The sequence below is a fragment of the Paramormyrops kingsleyae genome, chromosome 23 (assembly GCF_048594095.1).
Source record: "Paramormyrops kingsleyae isolate MSU_618 chromosome 23, PKINGS_0.4, whole genome shotgun sequence".
NCBI lineage: Eukaryota > Metazoa > Chordata > Actinopteri > Osteoglossiformes > Mormyridae > Paramormyrops > Paramormyrops kingsleyae.
Window position 1 is genome coordinate 20509424 of NC_132819.1, and position 20476 is coordinate 20529899.

General features: G+C 48.4%; 1 protein-coding gene and 1 long non-coding RNA gene across 3 annotated transcripts in view; one reads left to right on the plus strand and one right to left on the minus strand.

Moving 5' to 3' along the window:
* LOC111848266 (uncharacterized) overlaps positions 1-1517 on the minus strand; it is a 6707-nt gene extending 5190 nt beyond the window's left edge. The window contains exon 1 of one of the 2 annotated variants that reach the window (XR_002839270.2): positions 1063-1517. This is a non-coding gene — a long non-coding RNA (uncharacterized lncRNA). The remainder of the gene's footprint in view (positions 1-1062) is intronic. The other variant, XR_011984854.1, reaches the window with a different exon arrangement.
* fam91a1 (family with sequence similarity 91 member A1) lies at positions 1478-16691 on the plus strand. Its single transcript, XM_072705363.1, has 24 exons — positions 1478-1738; positions 2711-2795; positions 3749-3900; positions 3996-4053; positions 4552-4619; positions 4944-5057; positions 5319-5409; positions 6006-6068; positions 6404-6510; positions 6591-6629; positions 7083-7195; positions 8607-8716; positions 8933-9042; positions 9419-9505; positions 9582-9705; positions 10795-10943; positions 11597-11731; positions 11808-11921; positions 13112-13184; positions 13271-13417; positions 13735-13839; positions 13995-14118; positions 14212-14281; positions 14731-16691. The coding sequence occupies exons 1-24, from the start codon at positions 1667-1669 to the stop codon at positions 14914-14916; spliced, it is 2496 nt and encodes an 831-aa protein (XP_072561464.1). The 5' UTR covers positions 1478-1666; the 3' UTR covers positions 14917-16691.
* Positions 16692-20476: the final 3785 nt, after the last annotated feature.

The window sequence follows — 20476 nt, forward strand, 5'->3', positions numbered from 1 at the left end:
GCCACACCCACCACAGGGATGAGAACACAACTGCAGCAAGTGATGCCTCAGCACTCCAAATGGAATAATGTGAAGTTTTTTTTTCCAATCCTGCCACCAGCACCCAAGTTTTTCCTGAAAGATGGAGGATCTGCTTACAGGGCCAGACATAGGTTAACAACACACCCCAGAACAAAGCAATTGCAAGTTAAGGGCCCAATTGAGTAGAACTACTCCTGCCATTCGTGAGATTCAAACCAGCACCCTTCCGATTACCGCCACAGATCCCTAGCCTCAGAGCCACCACTCTACACATTTGAGCAGAGTTACATTTAACTTGTATATGATGCTGTGTGTCTCCCGGAGCCATGACCACAACCAGGAAGTTTCTTTGATCCTATAAAAAGAACAAACACCTTACAAACATTGTCTGAATGTGAAGCTTGAGTTGGTACCACACAAGCACTACACCAGTACATGTCAAATGAGAAAATGGTTGATTTTTTGTTCAGGACCTTTATCCACTGACTTGTCAGCCTGGTAGGCAAACTGTAGGAGGTCGATAAGTGAATCCATGAGAGCTTTCAGGTGGGAGAGAATCAGCTGTTCAAAGGTTTACATGATGACTGATGTCAGGGTCATGGGTCTGTAGTCAATGAGTGAGTGTTGAGTTAAACAAGTGACAGTCTTCATCTTAAATGGAAATTGAGAGTTTGTGGTTCAAAGCCTTTGATTTAATAGGATTTTCATTGGCTAAGAAAACAACACTGTCCCTACTGCTGATGATGTAGCTTCTGTTCCTGATGACCACAGCTGGTGCACATATGTGTGGACCACACATTCTGGAAAATGTGGAACATTTGATATTTGACTCTATCTAGACTAGACTAGAAAATAGTCAGATGCATCTATACTGCTGTAGCACATGGCCCTCAATTAGGGACTTCCCTGAGACTTTTTTGTGCGTTCCTTTGCGACACGGCTGGTCTATGACAGGGACAGTGAGGTTCTTGGTATCTCTGTTGAAATGCAAGTAATCAAGGGGTCTCTCTCTGGAAGACATAACAATTTATATACACTTACCTGAATCTATGATGTCCCATTGTGGCAGATTGTTCGTATTTCAAATAATTGACAGTTGATCCATTTTTAGGGGATGTTATTACCTAGAATTAAGCAATATGTGAAAAAGAAGACACCAGTGATCGATTTTTTTCTTCATGGACTCAGAAACTAAATTACAAAAAGTACTCCTCTGTCTTTTTTGAGAGATTCTACCTCTCTTTACAATTACAGTTTTTAAAAGACACACTTTTTGATCCTTAGAAAATTCTATGTATATGTGCGCTCTTATCTTATCTTTCAGCCGCTTATCCCACTCTCGCTCAGGCTCTTGGCGCAGCTTATAACGCCATCCTCCCGCCGCTCCCGCGCCAGGCGCCCCGAGGCGCGTGACGTCAGAGCCACAGCTGCGGCGGCGGAAGTGACGACGACGCGGTTCGCCGAGTATCTCCAAAATACAATAAGGAAGTAGGGAAGCCGACATTTCGCTGCACAGTACGGAAAAATTATATTTTAACACAGGACTAACTGGGAGCGTAGGCTGCGTCGGGGCGCAAGGTGGCCTCAGTCTTGCCCGGAGCCCGGTTCGTTGCCGTAGCTTTCAGCGGTTCGACGGAAGGTCGCTATGAACACGGACGTAGAGTTTCACATCAGGCAGAATTACCCCTGGAGCAAGCTGCCGGCCAACGTCCGCCAGGTATCGGGTCCTGTCCGTCTACTAAAGCGTGTCTTTTTAATAAGCACGGTTCTCTTGTGAATGTCTGACAGATGCAGTGTCACCTTTTAAAGTCTGCCGCCTTTTTCTTCGGTACTGCGCGTTACCATGTAGAGCATTACCTCGATCCGAGCATCACAGCAGTGCTTACTAGTGTGTCACCGTAGTGTGCCAACATTACCAATGCTTTCCAGTGAGTCATCTTTATCGGTGTGCCAACATTGCCAGGGTCTTAGCTTTTTATAGCATTGCCTTTACCAGTGTGTTACCTTTACTGGTGTGTCACACTTTCCAGTGTGTCACCTTTACTGGTGTATGAACATTACTTTTACCAGTGTGTCACATCTACTAGTATGCCACATCCTCCTGTGCGTTAACTTTCCAGTGTGTCACCTTTTACACCCTTTACTAGGGCATCATCTTTGACAGTGTTGCTGTTACTGGTGCATAATCATCTAAAGCAACATACATTTGAGAAAGCAGGATCAGTGAGTCTCTGGAGCAATTGTGGGTTAAATGACCAAAGCTCATTACCTTTAAGAATAGGCTATCTGCCACTGGAGCAATTGTGGGTTAAATGGCCAAAGCTCATTACCTTTAAGAGTAGGCTATCAGCCACAGAGTGTCATCTTTTTACTGAAATGATCTGTTGTCCTGTTATCATTCTTTGTTATTTAGCTGATGTCTTTGACCAGGTGACGATTCCACACTGGAAACTCATTAAAGCTACCCCACCTAACCATTTGACAGACTTACACAATCAGTGAGCTTAAGACAACTTAATTATTTTGATATATGACTAACTAGTCAGTGGTGATTAACAAAATGTGTACCATGCTAGTGTTTGCAGCTGGCCTTAAAGCAGATTGGATGCATTTAAACATACTTTTGTGTCCTCTTTTACGGTCAGCTGCGTGACTAACACATCAATTCTTCCTTTGTGGTGTTGGTCAGAGTTTGGGAAACTCGCAGCGCGAATATGAGAAGCATGTCCTGCTGTACAGTATTCGAAACCAGCTGCGCTTTCGCAATAACCTGGGTGAGTCCACTGTGCCCGATGTCTCTGTCTTTTAGAAAGTGTTCATCTGTCATCCGAGGATCCAGCTTTGAACTGTCGGTCCTTGTCTGCGACCTTTATGGAAAAGAGTTCTGTTAATGTGGCTCGGAAGGACAGTCAGAGCGGGGCTTGTGACCGCAAGAATGAAGGTCTTTAATGGCAATTTCAATAAAAGCTTCCTATAAAAATGTCCAGCTCTAACTGGAAGCTTTGTAAACTGCTTTTCATTTATTAAGTTTGGTAGACTGCCATACAGTTTGGAGAGTGACTGCGAGGGGTTTAGGATGTTAAATTATCTAGTGATTTTTTTTTTTACGACATATCTGTAGCTTTTGAATTGTTGTATCCACCTTAGATGCCTGTTGAGTTTGCCCTGCACTGTGGTGACGGTACAGCGTATTTTTCAGCCAGAAGTTCAGCTGGTGTGCTGGATGTGTAGCTTAGTTTCAGGCTTAAGTCCCAGGAGGTGCTGGCTGAATTGCTCCAGAAAAAGACCAAGCTGTGCTAACAGGTTAATGGTTCAAACGAAATGTTTTTCTAAAACTATTTTTTTGATCCCACTGCTTCACCTAGGTATTTTAGTATATTATGATTCTGATAATGGAAGGCATAGTGACTCAGCGGGGAGCCCTATTACTACAGACCTCCTGGGTTGGATGCTCAAATCTGACCTCCTCTCTGTGTTACTGTGGTTTGTATTTTCTTTCCATGTTGCACTGGTTTCCTTCCTCCATCCAAAGACATACGGTTAAGCTAATTGGTCCTAGTCTGTCCAGCGTTTGCCCTGTGCTGTCAGGACAGGGTTAGAGTAAGCAGTGCAAAGATGGATGGCTGGTTCTGTGGTCATAGTAATCTGGAAGGAGACTGAAAGTCTGAAACTGGTGATATGTGGAGATGAGTGAGAAGGTCGCGGCCTTTTTTTTTTTCCTGTCCAGTGAGGCATGTGAAGAAGGATGAGAGAAAGTATTATGAGGAGCTGCTGAAGTACAGCCGAGAGCACCTCATGCTGTACCCGTACCACCTGTCCGACATCATGGTTAAGGGCCTCAGGGTCACCCCTTTCTCCTACTACATTGGAATCATGGAGGTAGGTTCCTGGGGCCTGGAGTCTGTGGGCTGGGTGGAGATACCTACCGTACGGTGGGGGGATCTTCAGTGATGGTCTCTCCTTTCCTTCGACAGGACATCATGAACAGCGAGAAGAGCTATGACTCGCTTCCCAACTTCACTGCTGCTGACTGTAAGTATATCTGGGAAGATGACTGTGCCCTGTTGACTGTGCCCTGTTGACTGTGCCCTGTTGACTGTGCCCTGTTGACTGTGCCCTGTTGACTGTGCCCTGTTGACTGTGCCCTGTTGACTGTGCCCTGTTGACTGTGCCCTGTTGACTGTGCCCTGTTCTCTCTGCCCTGTGCAGTGTAATCTGTACTAGGGTCCTTTGAACTATGTACCCATATTGTACTGTGTACGGATGCCCCGTCCTCCTGCAGGTATTGTGTAATCTGTACCTTCCTCTATGCTCTGTACCCATAGTGTATACTAAGGGCATTGGCCGACCATATGCCTGTGCCAGTCTACGGCTTGAACCCGAGGCCCTGCCCACTTTCCTTTACGCCAGCCATCCTCCCATTGTGCTGTTGAATTCCTGGAGTGATGATGATGTTAAACCAGACGTGTCACCACAGAACACGCCTTTGCATTCTTCCTTGCTCACGACTGTCCTGCGATCCGCTTTCAGGTCTCAGGCTTCTGGGAATTGGCAGGAACCAGTACATCGACCTGATGAACCAGTGCAGGTCTTCCAAAGTAAGAATCTCCCAGCGGTGCTGCCCACACCTCACTGAAGTCTGACTTTGTTACTCTGTGCCCTTTCTAGCCACTACAGTATGACTAGTGCAGCTGAAAAGAGATTGAAGTTATCAAGAACTTCTTTTTGTGCTGTAACAAATGCCAAGCAAAGTGAGCTTATGTGTTTTTGTTTTTTCTTAAGATGTAGTTTTAATTTTTCAGGGAAACTAATCGAGGCTCTGCCTATGAGGCCTGAAGATTGTGTCTGTGGGTTGTAGGTCATAAGTCGTAGGTCATAGGTCTTGGCTCACCAGCACCTCCTGCCCACCCCCCCCCCCCCAGAAATTTTTCCGCAGGAAATCTGCGCGGGACCTGCTGCCCTCAAAACCTGTCGAGATAGCTGTGGAGCCATGGTGGGTGGTGCAGACGGGCTACATCACGGAGGATGATATCAGGGTGAGACGCGTCTCTTCTGAATGATGTGACTCCCACCGGGTCAGTGGTCCTTAGGTGTTCAGTGTGCGCTCACCCCGAACAGCCATAAATGAATGGGTCATTCACATCTGCAGCGAGGCTTTGTCTGTCATGAACGAGACAAGGTGAAACATGACCCGGGTACCTCGCTCCTGCCCTGTCTCAGCTTTTGGAACCTTGTCACAGCACTTTTAAACTCGTTCTTCTCCCTGCTGATATGTGTAAACCCCCCCCCCTTCCCAGATCTGCTCCCCGGGAGAGAAGAAGGCAATCGACAAGATGATCGACGCCGGTCCACAGCTAGCCGGCTCCATGGAGTACAACGTGGTTCTGAGTGAGTCCGTGGGCGTGGCGTCGGTCTGGCTGACTGTTTCTGCGTAGTCCAGGTGTCAGGTGACCGGCCCGCCAGGCCGCTGAGTTCCGCGCGGCCGACCGCGCTGCCTGTCTCCGCTTTCGGCTTTAAACCCGAGCAGCGACGTGAGTCGCATGACGGAGGCTTTTCTTCCTGCCTCCTGCATCTGACTCCAGCGAGTCTCCTTAGAACCTTCTACGTGTACCTGTCAGAGACGTCAGGGAGCACCTGGTCGCCCCACTCTGTCCGGGGGAGGCTGTCACACACGCTGTCGCCTGATTTTGATCAGATGAGTCAGCAGCTTCAATGGGGTTCCCCTGATGGGCCCCCTATGCAGCGCGCCCCCAGCTCTCTGCCTGCCGCCCCCCCCAGTACTTTCCGTCTGGGTTTCTCTTTATTCCCTGGGCCCAGAATCCGTCTTTCTCTATCCAGGATATTGGTGGTAGTGGTTGGTTGTGCGTAAGCGCTTCGTTTAAGATGTCTGTAAATAAATGACATCGACACATTATATAAATGTTGAAAACTCGCATGACCGGCTGAAATGTGATTCAGATAGGCTGCTTTTTCTTTCTTAAAAGGTTTGTACAACCGAGGTTACATATACCTGGATGTTCCCATATCGGATGACAGCTGCATTTCGGGTGAGATTATTTTTTGTGCACATTTAGCATGTACATTAAAGGGTTTCTGTAATTGAGTGTTGCAGACATCTGTGGGTAACAGGTGTGTAAAATGCTTTGCTTATTGTTCATGTTAAATGTGTGCTTTTCCCTTCTGTTTGACTTGTGCCTTAATATTTGCCGTCCAAAAGCTAGTCCCACTATGGACTTTTTGGACCTGAACTTGCACGTAATGTTGGTCATAGTCACTGAATGAGCGAAAGTCTGTTATCACTGCCGCTTCGCTTCACTTGTCCAGCTTATGTCCTCCGATGTCCGTTTTCACTCACAACCCCGTCCTTCTACCCCTTTCCTAGTCCCACCTCTGGAGGGATTTGTGATGAACAGGGTCCAGGGGGATTACTTCGAGACGCTGCTCTATAAGATCTTTGTGTCTATCGACGAGCAGACTAATGTGTCAGAGGTGAGTCGCGTGATGCTTCATGTTCACAGTCATCGTTCATTGAGTCTGTTCCCAACTGATTCCTCTCCTCCTCATTTCAGTTGGCTAACGTGCTGGAAATCGACCTGGGTCTGGTGAAGGTATGTACTGCGAGCCCTGGAAGCCGTCCCTGTAACTGAATGATGCTCCCGCCGGCTGTGGGAAGCCCACATAGCTTCTGGCTACTGTTGAGCCTCCCTTGCTCTCAGTAAAGCCTCTCATTATGTGACGACTCATAACAGTTTTCACACAGCAAACATCTACACTGCGGGGTTGCAAAGGAGGCCACTCAGCCTGTGGTACTTGGCGTGGGTCTGTGGCCTCCTTCCAGCTGAATTCACTCGTCTTAATTACAGACTACAATTGTCATGTTGCATGGTTCATTTGGATTCAGGATTTATTGCAGAGTTACGGAAAAGATTGTATGAAATATGCAGTGAATGTACATTCAGATCAAATGAAACACTGCTTAGTAAGCTCACTATAGTGGGCCAGTCTCACGCTGCTCTGTGGCTGGTGCTCCTTCATGGATTCGTGTTCCTCTACTTGTCCAGAACGCCGTGTCCATGTACTGCCGCCTGGGCTTTGCCGTGAAGAAGGGTCAGGTGATCAGTCAGGACCAGCTTCACCCCTCCTGGAGGAACGTCCCTTGTGTTAACAGGCTCAAGTAGGTCACCTGACCGTCTGCTGCTCCAATGACAGCTCTGTACTTTTTCCAGGTATATGGTGTCACCATAAATGTTCAGAAACATCACTACTAAGCCATTTCTGATGCATTACGGGGATCACCATTAACCTACTATTCATATTTATTGAGTTCCTATGGTTAGGGTACTTTATATCTTAATTGATTGCCTACATGTATTTTAATTTATCCAGCCATATTCTGCCCACCTGGTGTGTGTCCCGGGCTGCACAGGGTACAAGGCTAATGTTCATGCTGAATGTGACCCCAGTCCTTTGCTAGACAAGATAGATGCAGGGCAGCCTAAATACATGCTTTTGGATTGTGGGCGGAAACACACACGGAAACAAACTGCTCACATGCAGAGCAGAGGTGGGATTTGAACCCTCGGCCGTGGAGGTGAGAGACAGTAATGACTACTGGGCCAGTGTGCCACCCTCCTTAAGGTCGTTAAGTCCTTAATTGAGTTCCAACGGTTATTTCAGGTCATTTCCTCCTAAGGGACCTAAAGCTACCTCAAGCTGAGGCGTTTTGGGACTGTTTGTAATGCTTCTCCCTTTGGAAGTGTGAGTTTGAGCATTTTCTTTTTCTCTAATGTAATGCAGACGTCTGAAACTGCCTGCTTCATGCAGATAGGGCCACCTGCCCCAGTGCTTCTCAGCTGCTTACCTAATTAAGTGCAGTTCTGATCCATACACAGGATACAGTTCAGTTAATAATAATAATAATGGATACTTTATTGATCCCCGTGGGGAAATTGTCTTTACACCTCCCTCAACTTGCTCTTTGTAGAGTAAGCTGTCCGCGAAGGGCAGCCACCCGTAGCGGCGCCCAGGGAGCTGGGGGTTAAAGGTCTTGCTCAAGGACCCCCAGTTACCCCAGTTACATTTAAATGCATAAAAATATATTGTTTTACCGTGGCACCGTGGAACTAACAAACATGAACTGGGTGGTGATTGTCATGCAGGTAGTAACCGTTAGAAACTGTAAGTACATGTCGGTGTACTGAAACAACAATGTAACTTCCTGCAGGTTGAGGCTGACAGTGAAACATGGAACAGAAGCACGTCATGTAGGCAGTAGGTCATGTGTATGTGTGACAGGAGCTCAGCGTGAAGCTCGCGTTCAGCATCACGGTCGATTTGTCTTAAATTTTACTGTATTTGACTCTCCCTGCCGGCCCCTGGAGGATGGGCTTCCCCTTTGAGTCTGGTCCCTCCCAAGGTTTCTTCCTTCTAGGGAGTTTTTCCTTGCCACTGTCGCCTATGGCTTACTCACTGGGGGCTTTGGGAGGGGATGCTGTAATGCGCTTTGAGACGATGTAATGTTGTGATGCGCTATACAAAAATAAATTTGTTGTTGTTGTTGATAAAGTGTTAGCCTCCCCTTGCAGAGCTACGATGGACCCGCAGAAGATGCTGCTTTCGTGGGAAGGAGGGAGTCCTGTCATGGAGGCTGGATCCTCCACCACAGACACAGACACAACCAGCCTGGAGGACCAAGGTGGGAACTAGAGGCATCTGGGTGGATCCCTATAATCTGAATCCTCTGGCCTTTCTTTGTAGGCTTTGCTGTAACATGTTTGCCTTGGTTGCTACCTTAAACTCCAACAGCTCCATTTCTAAACATTTCCTTTCTGAGCCTGCAGACAATAAACCTGTTAGATGTGAGGCTGAACACACAGACTACTGCTCTGAACCCGTCTGTCTGCTTTTACAGACTCTGCCAGCGTCAGCAGCTTGAACATCCCCACCGGTCCCACCAAGCGGATCGCCTTCCTGTTTGACTCCACTCTCACGGCCTTCCTCATGATGGGGAACCTCTCGCCTGTGAGTGGAGAGGGGGGGTGTCACCGTGCTTGGCCTTGACAGGAGGCACAGCTGTCTGTCTCTGTCTGTCTGTCTGTCTGTCTGTCTGTCTGTCTGTCTGTCTGTCTGTCTGTCTCTCTCTCTCTGTCTCTCTGTCTCTCTGTCTGTCTGTCTGTCTGTCTGTCTGTCTGTCTGTCTGTCTGTCTCTGTCTGTCTGTCTCTCTCTCTCTCTCTCTCTGTCTGTCTGTCTGTCTGTCTGTCTGTCTCTGTGTCTCTCTCTCTCTCTGTCTCTCTCTGTCTCTCTCTGTCTGTCTCTGTCTGTCTCTTTGATACTGTATAGATATGTATATTTTTAGTCCCCTTGTACATGGCTGATAATGAATTCTGTCTTCCATAGAACCTTAAAAGTCATGCTGTCACCATGTTTGAAGTGGGGAAGCTTTCTGACGAAACCCTGGACAGCTTCCTGATGGAGCTTGAGAAGGCAAGGCTGAGTCTTTGGCGGTGTGGCCCCCGGGGGCCCGAATCTCCCTGGGGTGACCGAATTCGCCTTTTTGTAGGTGGAGAGCACGGCGGAAGGGGAGGCCCAGCGCTACTTCGACCACGCACTAACTCTCAGGAATACGATACTGTTTCTGCGCTACAACAAGGAGCTGACGTCTGACCCCGAGCTACCAAATATCGGTACGTAGCCACCAGGGTTTTTAACATCAGAACATGGTGTTGTGCTGCAGTTAAGCCATTAGAAGGCCAGTTTTGCACTCAAAACGGTACAGTAGTCATGGGACATCACATATAGCACTCTGCGTAAGTCTTAGGCAGTCAAAGAAATTGTTTAAAGCCATTTATCTGGGTAGTAAATGGTAAATGGACTGCATTTATATAGCGCTTTTTACTACTCTTACGAGTACCAAAGCGCTTTACTGTTATGCCTCACATTCACCCATCCACACTCACATTCACACACCGGTGGTGGAGGCTGCCACGCAAGGCGCCAACCAGCTCACTGGGAGCAATTTGGGGTTCAGTGTCTTGCTCAAGGACACTTCGATGGAGTCAGGAGGACCAGGGGCTCGAACCTGCAACCCTCTGGTTGCCGAACGGTAGCACTACCTCCTGCACCACCATCGCCCTTTGTGTTTTTTTTCCCCCCATGAGCTAATACACATTAAAACATATTCAAATTAATAGTAACACAATAAAAATAAACAAATTTCTCCTGTTCTCTACAGAATGAAATCTCATCGGATGGCTAGATGAACCTGGAGGGCAGCTTAGCCATTCCATTTATTTTCACCGCTAGGTCCATTAATTAATTAATCCTTCAGTTTTGGCTAAGTTGTTTAGCTAATCAGTTAGTTAAATAAGGGGTGGTCGTGCTTGAGTCAAAAAATACGCAAATACAAGGGGTGATTTAAGGAGAGATTTTGAAATGGCTAAGCTGACACACTAACCGGCGTAATTGTTTTACAGCAACACACAACAAGATCAATGAAGCATCATTTTCTTTGACTGCCTAAGGCTTTTGCATAGTATAGTATGTGCTAAAACTGATACTGAGGTTCAGCGTCTCTTTGCATGTTCAGATTATGTGATGGACTGATTTACTTTTTGGAAATGTATAGAGGACAGAATTGTGGTTCAGCACTGTTACCTCACACTTCTGGGACGATGGGTAGCAATGCATACATGAGAGAAATCCCACGATGGAACACGGTTTCTGTAAGCACAGGGTTAAACCTGCAAGCCTCAGGCTGCTGTCTGTGTCCCTAGGCCTGCCCTTGGACCTCCTCCGATGCGAGAGCCTGCTGGGCCTTGACCCGGCCACCTGCAGCCGTGTGCTCAACAAAAACTACAAGCTGCTTGTCTCCATGGCACCGCTTAGCAACGAAATCCGACCAATCAGCAGCTGCACGCCCCAGGTGAGGCTTTGCGTGGGAGCCCGTAGAGGTCCTGTGCTTGTTGACCGCTCCTGTTTGTCTGGTGTTGTGTTGTGGGGCAGTGTGTGACCCTGCAGGTTAAGACTGTGTCTATGATTGGTAGGTCGCCGGTTGCCATGGGCAGCAGAGTAGTCATACTCTCATAGGAGACTGAGATGGGGACGGAATTCCTGTGTGCCAGTACTTGTACAAACGGCAGAGTATAATTATCATGGCTGTTGACTGCAGAACTTGTTTTGCTATGCTGCAGGATCTCAGCTGGGCTGGATGCTCATGGAAAAGCCTGTCATTATCTGAAAGGTTATCTGAATACTTCTTTATACTCCTTACATACAACCAATTTAGTGGGGTGCAGCAGGAGACAATTATTAATTGGTGGGAATTTTCAAATCAAAATTGTTGGATCTAGTTGATGCATGTAAGAGCTTCTGTGTAAAGTACCCCTCTGAAGATCTGATTGCGACCAGACCTGGCAATGGTGAGCACCAGACGGACTGTGAGGAGCTCCTGCCCAAAGGGTCTCGATCTCTTCTTCCTACAGCCCACACGGATTCATCAGTCCTGTCAATCCTTCTGTCTGTCATATTTGTATGTTCCGCTTCAGATACTCACTGTGTAACGATACCTCTCTGTAGCACATTGGGCCAGCCATTCCAGAGGTCAGCTCTATCTGGTTCAAGCTCTACCTATACCATGTGACCGGCCAGGGCCCGCCGTCCCTCCTGCTCTCCAAGGGCTCCAGGCTGCGGAAGCTGCCGGACATCTTCCAGGTCAGCCATGCTCCATTCCTAAGTTTCTGGCTTATGAATGGCAGTTGAATGCTAATTGATTGGGTTTTATTTTTAGACTTACGAGCGGCTGCTGATTACTTCCTGGGGCCACGACCCCGGCGTTGTGCCAACGTCCAATGTGCTGACCATGCTGAATGATGCGCTGACCCATTCAGCTGTGCTGATTCAGGTAGGCCTGGACTGGACTGGCTGTGGAAATCCTCAGCTTACAGACAGGGGTGTAAAAGGATTGAGGAGTTATGCTGTATTTTATTTGTGCAATCAAAGGAAAACAAGAATTCAATGTAACCAGAATTTATTCTGGGAGACCCTTTTGCTTGTTATAGATTTGTTATAAGTTCAGTTAATAATACTTAATAATAATAATTCTCACAGTTTGTCTATCGATAAGAAGAAAAGAGAAGTTGCCTGTAGCAGATGTTGTCTTTTAGTGCATGTTGTTCTGGATTAGTGTAGAACCATGATTTCTGACAGTGGCCTTTTAAATATCTTTAAAATTATCTACTTAAGCTGTGGAGCAGTGTGGAGTAAATATGGGAATCTGGAACTGAACCTAGTAGGGCGGGGTGATGAGATAAACCCAACAGGATGGGATTAGGAGATCTACCCAATAGGATGGAAGGTCGGGGACAAACCCAGCAGGATGGGTTCAAGGGGGGAACCTAGTAGGATGGGATTGAGAGATCAACCTAAAAGGATATGATCAAGAGATCAACGTAATAGGATGGCAGCCTAATGTGGACCCAAAAGGATGAGATCAAGTGGGGGAATCTAGTAGGATGGGATCAAGTGGTGGGGGAACCTAGTAAGATGGGATCAAGTGGTGGGGGAACCTAGTAGGATGGGATCAAGTGGTGGGGGAACCTAGTAGGATGGGATCAAGTGGTGGGGGAACCTAGTAAGATGGGATCGAAAGTTCAGCCTGATAGGACAAGAGCTAGATGTGAACCCAACAGGATGGAATCAAGAGGAACATAGTAGGATGGAATCATGAAATTAACCTAATAAGTTATGATCAAGAGACTAGAGCAATGGGATGGGAGCTGAAGGTGAACCCATTGGGATGGGAGCTGAAGGTGAACCCATTGGGATGGGAGCTGAAGGTGAACCCAATGGGATGGGAGCTGGAGATGAAGTCAGCAGTCTTGGTGCTGGAGATGATAGATGTGGTCCTCTTCAGTATTGCGCCCACATTAAAAGTACCCATACAGATCACCTGGTACATCCTGTAGGTAAACAGTGAAGAGAGAGTCTGATTAACTGACTTCAGCGGGGAATACTGCTTTTGGTGCTTGATTGGCTAAGAACATTTTGAAGACATGACCAGATATCTGTTTAACAAGATGTGCATGTGCTCAGGGCCATGGACTCCACGGCCATGGAGAAACTGTTCATGTCCCGTTCCCATTTGATGAAGAAGATCTCAAAGGAGGTAAAGTAATCCCACTGTCTTCCACATCGATACCAATGTTCCACTATTGATGGTAATTCTACCTCTCTGGTGCCCCCCCCCCCCAGAGTTCTCCTACTCCAACATGTGTGCGCATAAAGCCCTGAGGACCCTCTGCGACAAGGCGGACCTAGAACACCTGTGTGGCTACGTGACCATGCTGAACCCTAACAGCCGTCACCGTCGGAGGCTGAGCGAGTGCTCGGATGGCAGAGGTCAGCGCGGATGGGGGGGGGGGGGGGTTGGTGGACAGCTTCAGCTAAAGGCAGTTGAGCTACGCCTCTCGTAGGGTTTCCAGCGATAATTGTGAGCCACTCAACTCAAGGGTATGTGAGGCCCACGGGAGCAGAGATTCTGTGGGGTAACATTGTGCGCAGGCTCTCATATGACAAACAGCAACCTGCCTAGTTGAACAGTAGTACTGAAGCTGAAGTATTATGATGGCTGGGGTGGGGGGAGGGGGGTGATGTCGTATGTGTGCCCTGCGCATGTTCCTCCAGTCGTCACCATAAACCTCCACGCTGTGTCTCAGGCGACACCGAGCTGATTGGTTGTGATGCCAATGGAAGCACAGAGTCCTTCGAGCTTGTCGCGGAGGAGATTAACGGCGAGGCAAACAAAAAGCAAGGAAATGAAGGTACGTACCCCCCCCCCCCTTCCAAAAACTCCCATCTTAAAACACTTTGTAATTAACAGCGTAATCTTAAGGTCAGAATGTAACCCATCTGTCATTCTTGCTTTTAGCTTGAAGGACAGTGACATAATCTGTTTTCTGTCTGGTTTGCTTCACAGCGCCCTCATCAGAGGATGACTGGGTCCCTCTGGAGTTGTGTTTCGGAATGCCTCTCTTCAGCTCTGAGCTGAACCGCAGAGTCTGTGAGAAGATCATCTCTCACCGGCTGTGTAGCAAAGACAGGTAAAAGGGCCTCCTTTGTCGGCTCGGTCCTGGCAGGGTGCTGCGGTACTCCACGGATGAAAACGAGAACTGAGTCTCAATCCTGCTCCCCAGCCTGCAGGAGCTGCTTCACTCCAGCAGAAAACTGTCCTTGAGAGTCCTGAGCTTTGTCCAGTCCTTCCAGGTAAGAGAATTCACTCACTTTTTCTTCAACAGATAATTATTATGTCTGACTTTTTTCTTTCAGTGTTCAGGATCCCCGTTTTTGGTATTGGTTACAAAATTGCATTTTTTTCCATCATAACCTTCAGCAGATTATTTCCACAAATATCTCACAGCACAAGTTCAGTCGTAATGCCCGGATAATGAATTATGCATGACACACTCCACCAGTCCAGTGAGTCGCTGTAGCTGTTCGCAGGAAGCTGGACACATGCAAATATGCACCACCTGTTATTTACCTAACAGCTTCCTGCTCGACAGACGCATCTGTGCAGAGCAGCTTCAAATAGCACGTCATCCACTTATAAGGCATGCGGTCACACAGCAGTGACGGAAAAGTGCAACAGCATGGGATTCTGGGAAATAAAACCAGTACCCGTCACTTGCCCTCCCATCCAACTGTATCCACAGGAGAGCGCCCAGCCTGTAGACCCCGAGGGTGGGGTCTCCAGCACCCTGAGCCGACCCCCTGCTGAGTCCGGCGTACCCCTTCCAGCACTCAACCTGCTCTTCAAGGACGGCCACCTGAGCGAGTGGAGCGGCCGAGCCCCGCCCCCCATCCATATCTCAGACCTGCAGAAGGACCAGCCCACCTAGGGCCCTGTGTCCTCCCTCCCACTCCCAGCCAACCTGCAACATGTCCACCGCAAGCCCCGCCTACCCCGCCCCTCCTGATTGGCTGCTCTCGTAAATAGCCGGTGTTACTCAGAGATGCAGGCTGTCTGCGTTGCTCCCTACTGGTGTTGATAAACTGTAGGCACTCAGGAAACGGCACCAAAAGTAACACCGCGGGTATTTATTGAGGCGCAAATCTGGTTTTTAAACCCTCACAAAAAATATTATCAGATCTTATTTCTGCTAAATGATAACTTATATATATATATACAATGTACAAAGATATAAGAAAAGGCCTGTTGCTGGCCAAGTGTATATGGACGATGTCAGGAAAACAACGTTGTAGGACCGAGCCTGTGGCGCAGAGGCTCTTCTGATCTAGCACTTGAACCCAGATCTCTTAAATTTGTTTGATGTCAGTAGCCTAATGCACGACTCATTTGCACAGGAGTTCGTTAGGAGTTTTGGACTGAACCAGCCAGTGAACAGAACATGCTGTAAGGTGGATTTTAATGTCGCACGCTGATGTTTGGGATCGTGGACCAGTGAGAGATATAACTTCATTGTTTACGGAGCGTTCATTTTTTTTTACTAGACACTGTCAGGTGTGGTAGTAGGTGACCGTGTTTTGGTCGTCGCGGGAGTGTTGACCCACTTTGTGCACCAAAGAGCACTTCTGTGACCTGCCCTGTTTGGAATATGCATTTGCTGGAGATGCTGATTAGCTTGCCAAATGTGCTCTGCCTGGTGCTGTCAGATGGCAGTGAAGGGTCACTGGGATTCTGTTTACAGAATGATCACCTGATGGGAACATCTGTTGTGCATTAGGAGCCAAAGGCTGGTCACAGAACCGCCACACACCCAGATGGGCGTCAGGGCCCACTGGAGCGGGATGTGCTCGGGCAGGCCCGGTTCTGGTGGCATCGGTTTTGTCTAGCTTTGCTGTCGGGCCTTGTTTTGTCCAGCCTTGTTGGACTCCGCTGTGTGGGGCTTGGCTCAGCTATGTTGGGCTTGGTTTTGTCTGGCTCAGCTGAGTTGAGTTTGATTTGTTTGGCTCAGCTATGTTGGGCTTGGTTTTATCTGGCTCTGTTGGACTCTGCTGTGTTGGACTTGACTCAGCCGTGTTGTGCTCAGGTTTGTCGGGCTCAGCTATGATGGGCACAGTTTTATCCGGCCCTGTTGGGCTTGGCTCAGCTGTGTTGGTCCTGGTTCTGTCTGGCTCTGTTCGACTCAGCTGTGTTGGGCTTGACTCAGCTGTGTGGGGCTTAGTTTTGTTCGTCTCAGTTGTGTTGAGCCTAGATTTGTTTGACTCGACCCTCCATGGCTTTTCAGAGGCGCTGGCCTGTACAGGAGCTGGCTGGGATTTTTGGCTGGACTTTAGTGTGGTTGCTGGTGAATCTCCTTGAGCTCCTGGTGCAGCATGACTAGTGTCTGTGTCTGTCCTGTATTTTCCCCCCATCCATTTGCCAGCCTTATCAGCAAACTGGCCTCCTGATCCTCCCCTCCTTCAGTCCAGAAGCTCCCCCTGGCCTCTGCATCGCACCACCTGTCACAGTGTTAGAGGACTAATTACCTGTAGATTTGTAATGTTGGTCTGCTTTTTAGAAACTTTTGTTGTAGTGTGTTTGTTGGGACTGTGAATATTACCACTGTAATTAAATGGTACAGCCGCGACATTCCTCCTTCCAGAAATGTGCAATCACAGATTTACTATGTAAAACAAAAGATATGAATAAATTTGTGATGTGCCGACCCCAGAAAGGCCTCCTGTGCGCTCATTGTGGATCTGTGCTCGGAGGGAATTCCTGATCTACCATCGCTATAGTGACGACATCACAGAAATGTGCTCAGGCCGACGTGGGCGAGGGGGGTCTGGGCTGGAGGAGGGGAGACGTCAGTGTGATGCACAGCTGTTGGCTAAATGCACACACCGGCTACGTTTGGCATGTGTGCGCTGATTTCACATACATGTTGATGCCTTACCCCGTGCTTCCTTTCTGACCTGACAGGTGTCTGGATACCTTTCAATGCCATGTGCTGCTCATGTTTATTAGGACCCCAACCATCTTGGTCACAAATTAGTTACCTGTACAACAGGGGACTCATACATAAGCTCGCATTTTTTTTTTTTGAATACCGCCATTATTCTGCCCCATCTTCCGTTGAGGGTTCCTCTGATAACTACCTCCACTTTCACATCATAGTGTGGTTCTGTCCCTTCCCCTCCTGTCCTATACTGTCGTGCTTTTGTGGATACAGAGCTGTTTTTTCACATATCAACCTGTATCAGCTCCACGTCATTCCCACAAGAACACCCTCAAGGAGACCCACTTGATTTCATTACCGAGCGAGATTTCATTACATGATTTAATTGTGCCCCGTACTATGATTATGGAATGAAACCCTCTGTGTCCACATTCTATACCAGGTGTCCTCTGCAGCATCTGAAAGGTGCCGAACAGGATCTGATACGACTGGCTGATTTCTGTCCAAGCGGTGGTTCCTGCCGGGGGACGCTGCAGATTAGCTGCGGCTGTTTGCCTTTCGTAAGCGCTCCTGCCCGTTTGATGTTGGCTGCCCCCAGCCTGTTTTCCCAGGATGCCCTAACTGGCATGTGTCTTAGGGAGCTGAACAGCTGCACTGAGGTAGGAGAGGGAGGGAGATGGAAAAAGCAAACCGTAGAGTATCCCCGGAATGTACCTCATTGTCCGCATTGGATTAAAACGACGGGGCCGCTGTTTGCTGCTGCCCTCTGACTCTCGTTGAAGACGACTGCCTTTCTGCCACAAGGGGGCAGCTCAGCATTGCACAGTGGACAAAGTTTTGCTAAACCCCACTTTCTCTAGCTGTATTAACTCATAAAGGTTGCATCAAGTCTGTATACATGTCCCAAACAGAACCACTAATTATGACATGCACCCTCAGAAAAAAGGGTAAAAATGTGTACATTTGCTTGTTACTGGGGCTGTACCCCTGTAATTGTACCTTTTAAGGTGCAGAAATGGACTCTGAGGAACATCCCAAAGGTCAGGTCAGGTCAGGTTGGGGAGCATGCTCTGATGCAGTGCGTTGCTGCATCCACCACACGGCGAAACTCCTCGGGATCCCGGCAGGCGACCCCCCAGGCAGACACACGGTCCAGTCCCACCCTCTGGAAATCACCATCCATCTGCCACAGCCGGGTGTCACGTGGGCGTCCCCTCAGCCCGGTCCTGCCGCTTGGGTCCTCAGCAATGAGGATCCTGCGAGCCGGATCACCCTCAGGGAAATGCGCCACATGGCCGTGGTGCCGTAACTGACGCTCCCTCACAATGCAGGTAATGTGCCTCATTCGGGACTCCTCTAGCAAGCGCTCATTCGACACAAAGACAAACCAGCGGTACCCAAGGATCCTCCGAAGAAACACAGTACCGAAGGAGTCCAGTCTCAGCTCACTGGGTACCATCCATGTCTCACAGCCATACAGTCAGACTGGGAGCCCCAGGACTTTAACAACTTGGACCCTCATCCTCTTACAAACATACTGGGAGCGCCACACACCCCTTTCCAGCGACCTCATGACCCCTCATGCTCTCCCAGTGCCTAAGAAGTCACTAAAGGCTTGGATCTTGGGTTTTATCCAGGAACACTCGCAATCCCCGACACTCAGACTCATCGCTCAGTCCCTCAAGAGCCCCGATCAGAGCCTCCATTGATTCCGCGAAGATCACAAAGGTACAAACAGCATTAATGTACCATCGATGGTACAGAAATGTTCCTCAGAGTCCCTTACCTCTGTACCTTAAAAGTTACAGTTACCTACAGCTAAGGGTACAATTGCTAGACCCATGAGGAAAAAGGCCCAGTGACAAGCAACGATACAAATTGTTACCCTTTTTCTGAGTGTGAAAACTGGCAGGTTGCTTGTAGCATTGACTAATGGATATGTTTTCTTTGACAGGCACCAGAAATGGATTTGGAAAGGAATCAGTAGAGACGGGGGCTGGATTTATTCTAGGCCTGCAAACCCTAGTGGGGGTTGCAGAATAACAGGTGGAGATCAGGCCACCAAGGGCTGATCATCTGCTGCTGCCTCCACATTCTCATGGCAGTGAACCTGTGATGCTCTGTCTCAGCGACTTTTGCCGTCGCTCATGGCTCCACATAACTTCCATGCTCAAGTTAGTAATCAGAGCAGTGTGGAGCTGAAGGGAGGAAGCAGGGTCAGACTCAGTGCAGTGTAGTAAATGTGAACCCCCAAATCTCAGGAGGGGGGAGGGTTCATGCTGTTACGATTTGCAGGAAAAAAAATTTGTTATTAACTAGTTATGTTGTCTTGAATCCACCTCACCAGGTTGTCTGCATCTGAGTCACGATTTTGCATTTATGAGATGAAATATTGCCGTGAATTGCACTTTGTATAGATATGTTGGCACGCGAGACTGGCAAACTGCCATATGAAGGCTGGCTGACACGTTCCCCCAGGTGGGCGGAGGGACGTGTGCTCTCACACACGGCGCCCTGGCCAGCTGTCACGGGAGGTCATTAAAAACGAGATAGTGCTGCTGCCTGCGCGCTTGCTCGCCGAGGAATCGAAGAGGATGAAGTCTGGCCGGTCCCACGGCCGCGTCCGCTAAGGGCTAAGCCGCTCTTCGCTGGAGCTCTGGAAATCCTACCTATGTGGTCATGCGGCGCAGACATGCTATCCTGACACAGCTCAAATCTTGGAAAGTATATAAAACAGCAATTAGCGACCAGTACAGCTGTGAATATCGGCATCATCACGATTTGCATAGTCCTTGACTGTCTCAATCACGCTGCGGGAGTGGAGCTGCGGATCGAAGCAGTCAGGACACCATGCAGCGAGCAGCCTTAAACACGAGTAAAGTGGACAGGATGCTAGTGCAAAACAGGTGTTTAAAGGCACGTTTACTTCAGCAGGAGTAAAGCTGCAAAGCGGCCAGGAGTTACCGAATAAGTGTTTTCAGGCGTTTCAGATAACGCAAACATTTATTTAATAGCACCGCATCCAAAATGCTCCTTTATTTAAAATGTTGCCGCCCCCCACCTTAAGAAAAATGGTAAAGAGCCTTTTTCAGTAGCCCCCAATCAATTCCTAAATCTTTGCCCTGTCTACCTGGAAACGCGAGCTGGGACCCGCCAGTAATTTCACTGGTCACAGATGGCACTGCTTGAGATACCGGTGGGGTGCTCTGAAATTTTCGCTGAACATTAGAGACAATGACCCATAATTATAAAATCACTAATGTCTCATCTGGATCACTGAGCTCAGCGATCTCCTGCATGTCGGTTGTCAATACGGAGGGAGGGAAAATGCGCGCTGCTGCTTTAAACGGGGAGTGAGGCTCCTGCACGGCGGTGGCGGCGGCTCTGGGTCCGGTCCCCTCTGCTCCCAGCAGCCGCACAATCAAAGCTTCGCTGCGGGAAACTGCCCTTCTCGACAATACGAGTAAGCCGTTCGTGGAGAGAGCTGTTTTTTTTTTTAATTAACACACTAACATTGGCGTATTTATACGTAATTTCATACCATTTCTGGTAAGTT

Excerpts from the sequence above, each read along its gene's own strand:
- fam91a1 (XM_072705363.1), top strand. The coding sequence starts at position 1,667 with ATGAACACGGACGTAGAGTTTCACATCAGGCAGAATTACCCCTGGAGC. Across the intron at positions 2,796-3,748 it reads GCGCTTTCGCAATAACCTGG|TGAGGCATGTGAAGAAGGAT; the intron begins GTGAGTCCACTG and ends TTTCCTGTCCAG. Across the intron at positions 14,119-14,211 it reads CGGCTGTGTAGCAAAGACAG|CCTGCAGGAGCTGCTTCACT; the intron begins GTAAAAGGGCCT and ends CCTGCTCCCCAG.